At 30.6% G+C, this 13405-nt stretch overlaps 2 protein-coding genes and 2 long non-coding RNA genes across 4 annotated transcripts; 2 read left to right on the top strand and 2 right to left on the bottom strand.

The window, feature by feature from the left end:
• Positions 1-3129: 3129 nt before the first annotated feature.
• Positions 3130-4902, top strand: LOC118070814 (ubiquitin-conjugating enzyme E2 J2-like). Its single transcript, XM_035089639.1, has 5 exons — positions 3130-3235; positions 3511-3644; positions 3718-3952; positions 4048-4176; positions 4260-4902. The coding sequence occupies exons 2-5, from the start codon at positions 3529-3531 to the stop codon at positions 4470-4472; spliced, it is 693 nt and encodes a 230-aa protein (XP_034945530.1). The 5' UTR covers positions 3130-3235; positions 3511-3528; the 3' UTR covers positions 4473-4902.
• Positions 4903-5529: 627 nt separating this feature from the next.
• LOC118071438 (uncharacterized) lies at positions 5530-6055 on the bottom strand. The gene is made up of 2 exons (XR_004690887.1): positions 5926-6055; positions 5530-5848 (listed from the first exon to the last, which is right to left on the bottom strand). It is a non-coding gene; the product is annotated as an uncharacterized lncRNA (long non-coding RNA).
• Positions 5667-8919, top strand: LOC118071432 (uncharacterized). Its single transcript, XR_004690886.1, has 4 exons — positions 5667-5807; positions 6029-6167; positions 6307-6617; positions 8701-8919. It is a non-coding gene; the product is annotated as an uncharacterized lncRNA (long non-coding RNA).
• twi (twist family bHLH transcription factor) lies at positions 7583-13401 on the bottom strand. Its single transcript, XM_035090579.1, has 8 exons — positions 12792-13401; positions 12296-12482; positions 12021-12155; positions 11774-11940; positions 11431-11706; positions 10802-11077; positions 9218-10676; positions 7583-8827 (listed from the first exon to the last, which is right to left on the bottom strand). The coding sequence occupies exons 7-8, from the start codon at positions 10233-10235 to the stop codon at positions 8685-8687; spliced, it is 1161 nt and encodes a 386-aa protein (XP_034946470.1). The 5' UTR covers positions 10236-10676; positions 10802-11077; positions 11431-11706; positions 11774-11940; positions 12021-12155; positions 12296-12482; positions 12792-13401; the 3' UTR covers positions 7583-8684.
• Between the last annotated feature and the right edge of the window lie 4 nt (positions 13402-13405).

The raw sequence follows: 13405 nt of genomic DNA, 5'->3' as shown, positions 1-13405 counted from the left end.
ACTAAAATTGTAGCCATTTCCGGTTCTGACCTTATTTTCGGTTCTGAGGTCATTAAAATAAATTTTTGGTATTTAAGGTAGAATTTTAGCGGACCGGAACGCACAGAGTAACCCTGAATCGGCAAAAGCCGAAAATTGCCATTTCTAACCTCGAAATATGCAAAAAATCGTAATTATGTTTGGATCGTGGTTTTGATGATGTCATTCGAAAGATGGGGACGAGACGGGTTCCAAACACTGGCTGTTGACTTTATTTGGTTAGAAAAATCGAGAGATATTCGTGAAAAACGGCAAAACATATAAATATGCATAACTTCTATGCCAATAATGCTATGGGGTTGATCAAGGGCTCATATGAAAGATCTGGACCTAAGTAAGAAATTCGGCTCCCCCTATAGGATAACCCCGTCAAAAATGCCGTATCTCGCTTAGTTTTCGAGTTATGAGCGTTTAAACGTTTTTTTATGTTTTATTGGAGCATAGCTTCGTTTTTCGCCGATAACTGACGATCTATACGAGGTACATGGACCACGAGCATATCGATAGATTCCTGAGAGCAAGAGCTTTCTAGTGCACCAGTCAAAATTATGATCCGAGCATAATTTATACTAAAAATGTAGCCATTTCCGGTTCTGACCTTATTTTCGGTTCTGAGGTCATTAAAATAAATTTTTGGTATTTAAGGTGGAATTTTAGAGGTCCGGAACGCAGAGTAACCCTGAATCGGCAAAAAGCCGAAAATTGCCATTTCTAACCTCGAAATATGCAAAAAATCGTAATTATGTTTGGATCGTGGTTTTGATGATGTCATCGAAAGATGGGGACGAGACGGGTTCCAAACACTGGCTGTTGACTTATTTGGTTGGATAAATCGAGAGATATTCGTGAAAAACGGCAAAACATATAAATATGCATAACTTCTATGCCAATGATGCTACGGGGTTGATCAAGGGCTCATATGAAAGATCTGGACCGTAAGTAAGAAATTCGGCTCCCCCTATAGGATAACCCCGTCAAAAATGCCGTATCTCGCTTAGTTTTCGAGTTATGAGCGTTTAAACGTTTTTTTATGTTTTATTGGAGCATAGCTTCGTTTTTCGCCGATAACTCACGATCTATACGAGGTACATGGACCACGAGCATATAAATAGATTCCTGAGAGCAAGATCTTTCTAATGCACCAGTCAAAATTATGATCCGAGCATAATTTATACTAAAATTGTAGCCATTTCCGGTTCTGACCTTATTTTCGGTTCTGAGGTCGTTAAAATAAATTTTTGGTATTTAAGGTGGAATTTTAGCGGACCGGAACGCACAGAGTAACCCTGAATCGGCAAAAGCCGAAAATTGCCATTTCTAACCTCGAAATATGCAAAAAATCGTAATTATGTTTGGATCGTGGTTTTGATGATGTCATTCGAAAGATGGGGACGAGACGGGTTCCAAACACTGGCTGTTGACTTTATTTGGTTAGAAAATCGAGAGATATTCGTGAAAAACGGCAAAACATATAAATATGCATAACTTCTATGCCAATAATGCTACGGGGTTGATCAAGGGCTCATATGAAAGATCTGGACCTAAGTAAGAAATTCGGCTCCCCCTATAGGATAACCCCGTCAAAAATGCCGTATCTCGCTTAGTTTTCGAGTTATGAGCGTTTAAAACGTTTTTTTATGTTTTATTGGAGCATAGCTTCGTTTTTCGCCGATAACTCACGATCTATACGAGGTACATGGACCACGAGCATATCGATAGATTCCTGAGAGCAAGAGCTTTCTAGTGCACCAGTCAAAATTATGATCCGAGCATAATTTATACTAAAATTGTAGCCATTTCCGGTTCTGACCTTATTTTCGGTTCTGAGGTCGTTAAAATAAATTTTTGGTATTTAAGGTGGAATTTTAGCGGACCGGAACGCTCAGAGTAACCCTGAATCGGCAAAAGCCGAAAATTGCCATTTCTAACCTCGAAATATGCAAAAAATCGTAATTATGTTTGGATCGTGGTTTTGATGATGTCATTCGAAAGATGGGGACGAGACGGGTTCCAAACACTGGCTGTTGACTCTATTTGGTTGGATAAATCGAGAGATATTCGTGAAAAACGGCAAAACATATAAATATGCATAACTTCTATGCCAATAATGCTATGGGGTTGATCAAGGGCTCATATGAAAGATCTGGCCGTAAGTAAGAAATTCGGCTCCCCCTATAGGATAACCCCGTCAAAAATGCCGTATCTCGCTTAGTTTTCGAGTTATGAGCGTTTAAACGTTTTTTTATGTTTTATTAGAGCATAGCTTCGTTTTTTGCCGATAACTCAAGATCTATACGAGGTACATGGACCACAAGCATATCAATAGATTCCTGAGAGCAAGAGCTTTCTAGTGCACCAGTCAAAATTATGATCCGAGCATAATTTATACTAAAATTGTAGCCATTTCCGGTTCTGACCTTATTTTCGGTTCTGAGGTCATTAAAATAAATTTTCGGTATTTAAGGTGGAATTTTAGAGGTTCGGTACGCAGAGTGGTTTTCTATCCTTTATCGCAGCAAAGCTTTTTTTTCTGCAAATTACTGGTGGCAAGAGAAGTGATTATGGCTATTGTTAGATGCCCGGTTGTTGTGCCATCTTGTTGCCATTTTCATGAATGCTGACTGCATTTCTCAGCTCTTATATGGACTGAACTTCTATACTCGTCTTTCTTCTCTGCCTACCGTTGCTTCTTCATTTCGTTCATCCCTGAAAATTACAATTTTTTGTACGATTCCTCTTTTACCTACTTAATTTCAGTTTACATGGAGCTTTGATCTTCCATTGCCCAACGCGAAAGCGTAAATTCAACTCCGGGAAACTTTTTGACTTGAGCGCAGGCTTATTTCTGGTTCATCGTTCTCAATTGTCGTTGATCAACGTTCCGCACTTCCTTTCATTAGTGCAAATACTGGTCGTACAGTATGACAGCGCTAGCATCGAAAAAAGTGGTATAGTTGAACTGGCCAAAAAGGTATCATTTTACTGAACAAAAATGTGTCGATAAAACAGATTGCCTTTACTTGTCTTCAAAGAAATAATAACGCATAACTTTCAACTAATGTAGACGGCGCCACCTAAAGTAGTTTATTGTCATATGTTTTCATATATGCGTGCATATCGCATAGTAAGCGAATTCTGTCAAATTCTTTTATTACTCATTAAAAATAAATTATCCATCTGAATTTTAATATTTTATGTAAGTTCATGCATACAATTTAATAATTGACATTAATCTCTTAATTGTTGGATAATGAATTTCAATCGATTGAAGAGTTCTCAAATTTCATGTGAAGAATGTAATAAGTACACAACCTCTGACGTGTTCTTATTATTCTGAATAATATTAGTTAACTGCTTTTTTTCTGAAATAAATAAAAGATGAATGTGTTTAATAATTATAATCAACAATTGATGCTTAATGTTATATAAAATTGGAATGATTATCATTAATTGATTCCTATTCTTTCCCAGGTCGCAATAATAATTAGAATGGCAAAAAAAACAAACAGTGCCACAGCCAGATTAAAACAAGATTATTTACGTTTAAAAAAAGACCCTGTACCATACGTACTCGCTGAACCCGTACCTTCTAATATTCTTGAATGGTAATTTGTGCTAAAAATGAATTGCTAATTTTTTTTATTCCACGTAATTTGATTCTTTAATACTGTACTTTAGGCACTACGTAGTGAAAGGTCCTGAAAATACACCATATGAGGGAGGATTTTATCATGGCAAGTTAATATTCCCTGGAGAATTTCCATTTCAACCACCAAGTATCTATATGACCACACCAAATGGAAGATTTAAAGTGAATACTCGTTTATGCTTATCCATCTCTGACTTTCACCCAGATACATGGAATCCAGCATGGAGTGTATCAACTATATTAACAGGCCTTTTAAGTTTTATGGTGAATAATGCTTATTAAAATATTTAAAAAGTACACATGTTATTTTTACTTGAGTAAGAATAAACTAACATAACTTTGTTTTTTAATACATTTAGATTGAAGGAAGCCCTACTCTTGGTAGCATAAACACAACTGATTGGGATAAAAGACAATGGGCACATCAAAGTTTAGAATTCAATTTAAAAGATAAAATGTTTTGTGAATTATTTCCTGATACTGTCGCGGTAATTTTTCTTTTTCTATCTATTTATCAGCTGTCTTACATAATATTTTCTATTAATCTTTTTGTTTTTATATTTTTTTTTAGGAAATTCATGCAGAATTGGAGCATCGAAAAAAGCAAGAAATGTTAAGAAGACATCAATCTACAACCTCAGAAGTTTCATCACTCATCCGTAATCAATTAAACCGAGAACAGAGTCCAATTCACAGTGCATTAACTAATGTAGCAATAATAATTGGATTTGCTGCATTTGCATATATTGTTAAATATGTACTACGAAGTATTGCAACGGAATAAGAATGAATGATTATTGTAGTGAACTTTCCAAATATTCCGAATTCAATATAATATATAACATACTTAAGTTTTTTTGTGATAGTTTTACATACATTATGTGAATGATTCAAATACTGTGAAGTAATTGAAATTAATTTATAAGAAATCGATCGAATTATTCTCTACTGTTTAAATATTTTATTGTATCATATAATTCTCGGTTACGATTTCATATTTTTTAATGAATTTAAATGTTTTTTTTTTAGAAACATTTATTTATTATAATTCAATAAACAGAATACTTGTGGGCCTCCATGATAATCCGTTTATCCGTTGATAATGAAAAGAAAGAATAAATTTTTGATTCTGTTAATTAAATTTATACACAAAGTTTGTAAAGCGTATGCAAGATGATCAATTTGTAAATATATATTAGTTAAAAAAACAAAAAGAAATTTTAATGTTTGCAATTTTTAATGAACGTATGATCATGTGATCTTGGATAAACATACCAGTAGATGAACAGCTAAGACTCACAGAATAAAAAAGGAATATTTTTTAAATTAATCAGGTCTTAATTTAGAGATTGAAAAATATTATAATAAGTTTAAATCTTGATTCTTTAATCATTCATACTTGTTCTGAGTGTTGTCCATGTATTGGTTTGTTTATCCTATCATAGTACAGCATCTGTTTATGATGAATAATTTTTTCTTTCATTGCAATTTGTTTAGCTATCTAAAATTTAATATATTATCTTCCATTATAATTCAGGTCGTTTGAATTATTGTCTGCCAAAGAATAGTATCAGTTAATGAAAAAAAAAATATCAAAAATAATAGGAATGCAAATATGAATTATTTTTTTTAATTTCTTTCTTATTTTAAATAAATATATACTATGTGATATAAAGAAAATTTTTGTGAGTCTTCGCACTTAAATTTGCGATTATAAATCATGTATAGTTGGTTAATTCATTTAACATAATGTAATTTTTAATGTAAATATCTAGATATTGACTACTCTTACATGAGTCTATAAAACAAATTTATCTAGAAAATAAATATCAAAAAAATCATTCATACAAAAAACATTTATTTCCCAATATTTTTCCTTTTAATCTTATACAATTGATGTTACGTTCATAAGTTGGCTTGTAAAGCGCTACTGAATAATGTAAACTATTTTTAAATCTGCAAATACGACACCCTGATGTTTATTCGTGTCTACGGGGGCATATAAACTGTTTGAATATTCTTTGAATGTTCCGTTGTTTATGCGCACTCGTAAGGAAGGACGTCCATCCTGTGTATCGTCTAATAGCCTTATCACCTTTCTTTTTTTGCTAATTATCAAGTATGATTTTGTAGTAGAATATAACCATTATTAAAATTATCCTAAAAAAAAATAAAAATAATTAACCTATATAAATAATCAAGGTTATGATTTAGTTATTTATTACACAATTATCAACCAATGTTATTCATCCAAGTATTTTGTACTGGTCATGTTGCTACATTAAATCATTCCTTTGAAATATCGTTAAAATCGTTAACTTAAATTGTATCTATGTTTAGTTTCAGTTGGTTTTCTAAGATTTTAAGTAATATACAAGCAAGCAGAGTAGCAACATAGTAATAGTCTTGCTATAGGTACTATGTTGAGAAACATTTTACGATCAAAGTCAGAGGTGCTAACGAAAGAGAAATAAAGTTGGTAAGTACATTTTATATATATACCATGTGATCACTAAGTAAATTGCATACAATGTTCACGATTTATTGAATTATTTTCAACGCAAAGCTACTGAGGAAGTCGATTCATTTGTAATAAATCAATAAATTGTCATTTTTAGGTAAACATTTGGACATTTAACTATTTAAATACTTGTGTAAATTCTATTTAATTATACAATTATGACATTTATGTATAATAAAAATGAATTATGTGGAGAATAAAAGAAGTAACATTTGTACACTATTTATATTGATGGAGCTTTTTGACATCAACAAATAAGTACGTGTCGAAAAATGAGTTATGAATAAAATGCATTTATCTAAACAAAAAGAAAGATCATCTATTGGTTAAAAAGTAATGCAGTTGATTACAAGTTAAGCCAATTAGATGATACAACCAACTAGGCGGAGATTTGGATCTGTTGATTGTGTAAGTATTGAATTATTATTTTATTGATAAGACGTACAAGTTTATCTATGGATACCTCATTTTAAATTTACACAATCTTATGGGATAACTATAATATAGATATATTTATATCTCACAAAATGGTATAATAGATAGGATTTCGAATAATAATAAGACAAGAAATAGGTTTATTAATAAAACTTGTTTATTAAAATGTCAAGTGAGAATATAAAAATACTGTATATTATACCATACAATAAGTATAATTATAATTTGAATTTATCAGGAATATTTCCAACTTTTTTTTAGGAATGAATATTTTTTAAAAATAATTACATACCTTAATATTAATAATTACTTATAATTTAAATAATAAACAATGAGTTGAATTGATATATACAATCTGTGATATTATTTACAATATTTGATTTTTAAAAGAAAAAACTGTTTTCTTGCAAAAATTATTTTGAGTTCAATTATTTTTTGTCTCAATAAATTATTGCATCAACCGGCCGCACATACCAATTTTTCAAAAAATTAATTTAGCTTATAAATCTTATTTTTAATCATGTGAATATAATTCATAATTATTTACTTAAGTCAATTTTATTGACACAACTATTCATTAATAACTTATTCTACAATTTAGAACATGTCGATTAAATCATTTGCATACAAAATATATAGACTCTTTGGTTAATAACTGTATGATCGCAGCAGTATATGAATTATACTCATTTTTGCCTTCTTATACAAAGATAGTATGAGAATTTTCTCGAAATATCTAAGAAAACGAGTCAATTGTTATAATTACATAAATACAATTACCAACTATATAAAGAGAAAGAGACAGAGATGTATTTATTTAAGAATAAAACACAAATAAAGTAATAAATTTATTTGACATATAAAATAATAGAATTCAATATTTTTAGCGGAAGTATAATAATTCCTTCAATAATTGCATATTAATCAAATCTAATTTAATTAATGATAATTTAAATATTTTAAAATGTAAATAAACTAATAAATTATAGTAACAAAGAAACATTAAAGTTTGATATTATTCTATTATATAGATGCCAATAAATTTTTTTTCATTAATATATTTTTGAATATACTAATGTTTTCAATCAAGTATCTTTTCAGTTCTTAAAATAAATAAATTCTAAATGCTACAAAATGCCATTATTCATAAAGAAAATAAATGAAATAAATTCACGTAAATTTCCGAGGCGTAAAAATTGAACTTATTTTGATCTTATAAACTGGTAAACCTGCAGAATTCCACTTTCAGGGCTTAAGGTTCAACTTAGGTTGTTCATTTTTAGGAACTAGTTTTGAAACTACTTTGGCCCTAACAAACCTGAATCCAAACTACTTACATTCTATTATCCTGAAAATGAATCATCTAAGTTGAACCTTAAGCCCTGAAAGTGGAATTCTGCAGGTTTACCAGTTTAAAGTTAGCACAATTTTTATTACATAAAATGAACCTGCAGGTTCATGATTTCAAACTGAAATTAAATGTTAAAGCAGGATGAATAAGATCAAAATAAGTTCAATTTTTACGCCTCGGGTTAATAGCAGTATTACTATTTCCGATAATTTTGTTATTTTGTCAATATATTTAATTTATAGTATTTGTTGAAATATACATATTTTAATTGATTTCAAAAACCAAATTAATTATGCAGTGCATTATATGTCTTTCTTAATTTTTCATTTTTTTTTTTTAGAAATCTAATTTGAAAATAAAATAAAAATATCACAGAATAATGGACAGATATAAATAATATTACTTTATCATACTGTAAGTTAAATACAGCCAATTTAACAAAGAATTCGGAATTATTGTTTTTCTAATGTTTAAGGAATAATAATGAGAACTACTATGTAATTCATCATTATCACAATTTTTTTTTTCTTCTTTCAAAAGAGCTTCCTGTAATTGTAATTGTTTTTTTTATTATTATTAGATTTTGATTTGATTATTCTTTTCAATACTATTTACAGTAGCGATAAATTTCGGAACTTTCGATCCAGCGAAAGTAGGAAATTTAAATTGCCATCAAATTTGATGATAATTTAATTGTTATTCCAGTCACCTTCCATCCTCCAGACACTGAAGGCATAAGATAGCCTTTCATGTGCCATATAACTACATGATGATGATGCTGCTGCTGATATTTCTCGAGTGGCTATAATTGCACTCCTAGGACTAGTGTGACCTGAAATAAACATAACAAACATTGTTATCATAAGAATTGTTGTAAGTTTATTAACACAAGAATAAACTATAAAAATAACTCTTCAACGTCAACCGTAAAAGTCTTCTTTACAACTAAACTTGACTTCTCTATATCGTTAGTCACGTGGAGTTACGACGACGTTTGGCAAGCATTTGGCGCCTGCTTTGCTTGCATTTACACGCGTCAACCAATGGCTGACTCATACCATGCCGTATAATAGTGTAACATGATTTAATAACGACCAAAGTCTTCCTATAATATTTCTAAAGTAAATATTTTCCAAATTCTTGGATATTTTTTTAGTATTCTTTGTTTTAAACTTTGTTTTTTTTATAGTTATTTTATATGAATAAAAATTAATGACTTTACCATTACTGTCTTCAACGCTGCCACCATTCAAATCAGCATTTTCTATACTACATTGTAGCACTTGATAAAGGAAATCAATGTACTTTGTAGCAAGTTTTAATGTTTGAATTTTACTGAGTTTATCACTTGGTAATGTTGGAATGATTTTTCTGAGAGCGGCAAAGGCTTCATTTAAACTTTGTGTCCTTTGTCTTTCTCTGACATTAGCCATTACCCTTTGATTTTGTATCTCTTCGTAAGTAGCACCACCTTTTCGTCGAATTTTTTGTTTTAGTCCTGAAAATGATGCAACACTTTCCGTTTCAGATTCATCATTTATACTTGTTTTTCTTTTTCTTTTCACACCGGTTTTTGTTGTAGTGTTTCGATCACAAGATTTTTGTGAAGAAGACAAAGGATCCTCGTTGGACATTGTTGAGACATCAGAATTCACAGATAAATTCGTTAATACTTTATTATGACGTTGAAATTCACTGTTTACAATTGATTTATAATCAATTTCACTATTTCCTGAAGTATCAAAACCATGATATTTTGTGTCAGCTGGGTTATCGTCATTTTTTAAGCCGTCGGGTGAATTGTATATTTGCAATGGTGATGATGTTGAAGGCATATACACACTCTGATCATGTTCACGACTATGATCTGAAAAAAAACCTGGTGAATCATGTCGTTGATAATCAATTCTAATATTTCTATCATACATATTCATCTTATGTAAATGTTGCTGAACTTCCTGGTGATTCCTGTCATCATCATAGGTTTCATAATAATGATAATTCGGTGGCATCGTTTGATAAGGCGAAGTATGAGAGTGATTAAAACTAGGTAAATTACGATGTTCTTGTGATGTACTTAAGTCTACCAAATGTGTTGGAGACAGTCGTTCATAATTCACCGGTGAATTGCTTGCTGAACTGCTTGCACTGTGAGGTATGCCTGGGCTATCATTAAGAAAATATAGATTTTGAAAAGTTCTCTGGCTTGATAGAGCGACTGGGTGCTGTGCTTGCATCATTAAAAATACTGTTAATTATTCTTCTGTTTATAACTGTTAACTTGTTTATCACTAAAATTGTTTTTGTTTCTTTATACACTTTGAACACTATGATATATTAGTTTCTAACACAGGTGACTTAATCCGCGATTTAAAAATAAACGAGAAAAATTTTTACCGTAAAACTTTTTTAACGAAATCCCGAAATAGTAACGTCTAATCTCAACTACAACCTTGAGTCTTCTGAACATTCGATGAGACGTCTTGGAGATGTCGGCTTACGAAGCCCGCCTCCATTTTCTGTCTTTCTCAAACATTAGCCCCACCCCGACATTTTCTTTTTATTCCCATTGCTGTCAGTCGTCTCCACCCACCCACACTAGGTTTGAGCTTCAAGGCGAGTCACAAAGTCTTCCTCTTGAATTCTTCAGCCTCAACGAAGATGAAAGACATGGTAGGGATCTGACAAATATTACAGATATATTCTACGACAGGATATGATTTTTCATTTTTGTTTTTATGTATAGTCAAATTAATTCCTTTTATTTCTATTTGAAACGAAAGAATTATCCTTATTTTATATTTACCACAAAATAATCCTACCATTCGACGGTCTCAAATTAATGACTTGACTTTTCTTTGATCACAACAACAATAATAATGGTGGTTACTCATCTGTAAGAGGATTAAAGATTAAAGATTGGATAATCGCCAATATTGGTCTCCAGATTTATTTCATTTATCTATCACCATCACATTATTCCATCTCAAGCTACCAGTTGATATTTATAGATTTTCACAACCCAAATGTCACTCTGGTATCATAACATGGTGGTTGATGATTATTAACTTTGATGTCTAAACTGAAAAAAAAACAATTATTCCATTATAATTTAAATCTATAATAAATTCTAAATTAATTTTTGCAAATGAAACATTTTTAAATACTTTCACAACATTATTTCTGTACGTTTGTATTTTAATATCTATCAAACTATGTATAAAAATAAAAATATACTATTATATGTATAATATAAATAAAATAGAGTTATTCTTATTATTTTCATGAACATCAAAATATAAAAATACCGACAAAATAATTATTAAAATAACAGTAACTGAAAATAATTATTCTTACCTTAGTGCAGAAATTAGTGGGAACATATTATCAACCAGTACCACCAGTAAGAAAAACATGTGCAAATTTGAATATTACCTGATACAAAAAGCAGCTAGTTGGAACAATATGTTCACCAAACATTGTCTTTGTTCGCTTGCTGGTGGCTAATAAATTTTATGATGGGAAAAGCCCCAATGATCTGGGAAACACCCTATTATGGGCTTCTCTCTATTCTTTCATCAATTAGGCATTGTGCAATTGATATGTGACCATTGTCAGGATTGACCAGTTAATAATATTGGTGATAATCTTGATCAGAACTTTGATAACTTGGTATATTTAAGATAAATACAATGGAACCGTACGTGTCAACTGTATACCATAGTTGAATTTATTATAATCAAAGTTTCAAAAACAGTTTGTGTAGAGGAGAACTTACCTTCGCCATGTGTCCAACATACGGAACGCCCATGCACCGTGGGATTGTATACACAGCATCTATAGGTATTCTTACTACTATACGTACTTCAAGAGAGTGTAACGTAGAGTAGCAGTAGTATTTAACAACGTGTCTACCACTTGCGAGTTTATTTTATTTGCCGCTTTCTAAACATATGTTGCACATTGTATTTTTATTTTATTGTTCAAATCTTTGTTGATTTATGCCGTGAGTTTTTTTTACATACTGTGAGAATTGACTGATTTTTTGTTCCATATACACATTTTTACTGGCAAGAAGATTTATGATTTTAACCCATACGTAGACAATTGAAGACATCTTGAAGAGTATTCTCTCAGCAATTATTGATAATAATTCAAACCTGAAAAATAAAAAATTAATTTATGTGAATGAATATTATTGTGTAGATTTGTGTTAATTTAAGAAGATTATTGGAGAACTGATGTGAGATAAAATTTAGACATCACCGTGTACGTGCGATATATTTGTTCTGGTCCTTACCTTCTTCTCAGCAGTAATCTTTTAAATCAACTTTCGAGTATAACATATGTGTACCATACCTGTCCTTCAACACTGGTAATCAGAAAAATTTGGACAGCACGTGTTCTTTCTGCAAGTGTGTACTAAAACTTAGTCGTTTAAGTTTAACGTGATTTACGTGTGTTATTTAGTTTATGAATATTTATTTCTGTAAAAAATAAAAATACATATATTTATAATCAATAATGTTCTACAGCATTTTTAATTATTAATCATCAAAAAAAACTCACCAGAAATTAATTTAATCATTTAAAAATAATTCCAATTTAACAATAAAGAATGTAATTTTTTTATTTTCGTTCTCAGCATTCTTTTTTTTTCATCAACCATCCATTTTTACTAAGCTTTGACTTTAACATGACGTTCATTTATTGGTTTATTAACCAATAAAATTTTTGGAAGGATATTGCATAAAATTGTGTCACAATAGGAAGGTAAAAAATAAATGAAAACATACCAGCCCAGCACCACAAAGCCAATTGGGAAAAACCGTGGCAATTTGCATAAGGCACAGGCACGTGCTAAAAACATACCTGGCCACCCGTCAAATTTCCAGTGCTTCTGTCATTAGATTATAATAGAATTTTATTTATTTAAACTACACGCCTTCGTAATCCAGAAGGTTCTTGGGTACACATTTTATGCGGGTAATGTATTTTCCCGTAGTAGCACGAGGTGTATATTATATCTTTCAATAACTTAGTCTTTAAGTCACCAGTCAATAATTGTTCTCACACTTTTAATCCTAATCTACACCAACAACTTTATCTTCTAATCTAAAATAGAACTACAATCAAGAAAACCACTACTTATAAACAAAGAAATGAGTCGAGTATTCTAACCTTGAAGTACTATCTCTTAAAATGAGCTTCATAAAGCTTGAAATTTACTATTTTTTGTTGGTTAAAACTCTAACATGTGTATCAACAATTGAATACGAGTTATAATCGGTAAACTAATATTTCAATAAAAAGGTTTTATCAAAGGTTGGGAATATTTTTTTAATACAGTTGACAATCTGTTTTTTACTGGGAAATTCCGATAGTAAAAAAGAACATATAAATTTTAAGT

Source organism: Chelonus insularis, unplaced genomic scaffold (assembly GCF_013357705.1).
Source record: "Chelonus insularis isolate UGA/USDA-ARS -01 unplaced genomic scaffold, ASM1335770v1 contig_130_pilon, whole genome shotgun sequence".
Lineage (NCBI taxonomy): Eukaryota > Metazoa > Arthropoda > Insecta > Hymenoptera > Braconidae > Chelonus > Chelonus insularis.
Note: the sequence above shows the minus strand (reverse complement) of the source record. Positions and strands in the feature narration are given on the sequence as shown.

What these genes read in the sequence shown, in the direction of transcription:
- LOC118070814 (XM_035089639.1), top strand. Translation starts at nt 3,529, where the DNA reads ATGGCAAAAAAAACAAACAGTGCCACAGCCAGATTAAAACAAGATTAT. An exon ending in CAGGCCTTTTAAGTTTTATG is followed by an intron (nt 3,953 to 4,047) that starts GTGAATAATGCT and finishes TAATACATTTAG; the next exon opens with ATTGAAGGAAGCCCTACTCT. An exon ending in TATTTCCTGATACTGTCGCG is followed by an intron (nt 4,177 to 4,259) that starts GTAATTTTTCTT and finishes ATTTTTTTTTAG; the next exon opens with GAAATTCATGCAGAATTGGA.
- twi (XM_035090579.1), bottom strand. Translation starts at nt 10,235, where the DNA reads ATGATGCAAGCACAGCACCCAGTCGCTCTATCAAGCCAGAGAACTTTT. An exon ending in CAGCGTTGAAGACAGTAATG is followed by an intron (nt 8,828 to 9,217) that starts GTAAAGTCATTA and finishes TGTTTATTTCAG; the next exon opens with GTCACACTAGTCCTAGGAGT.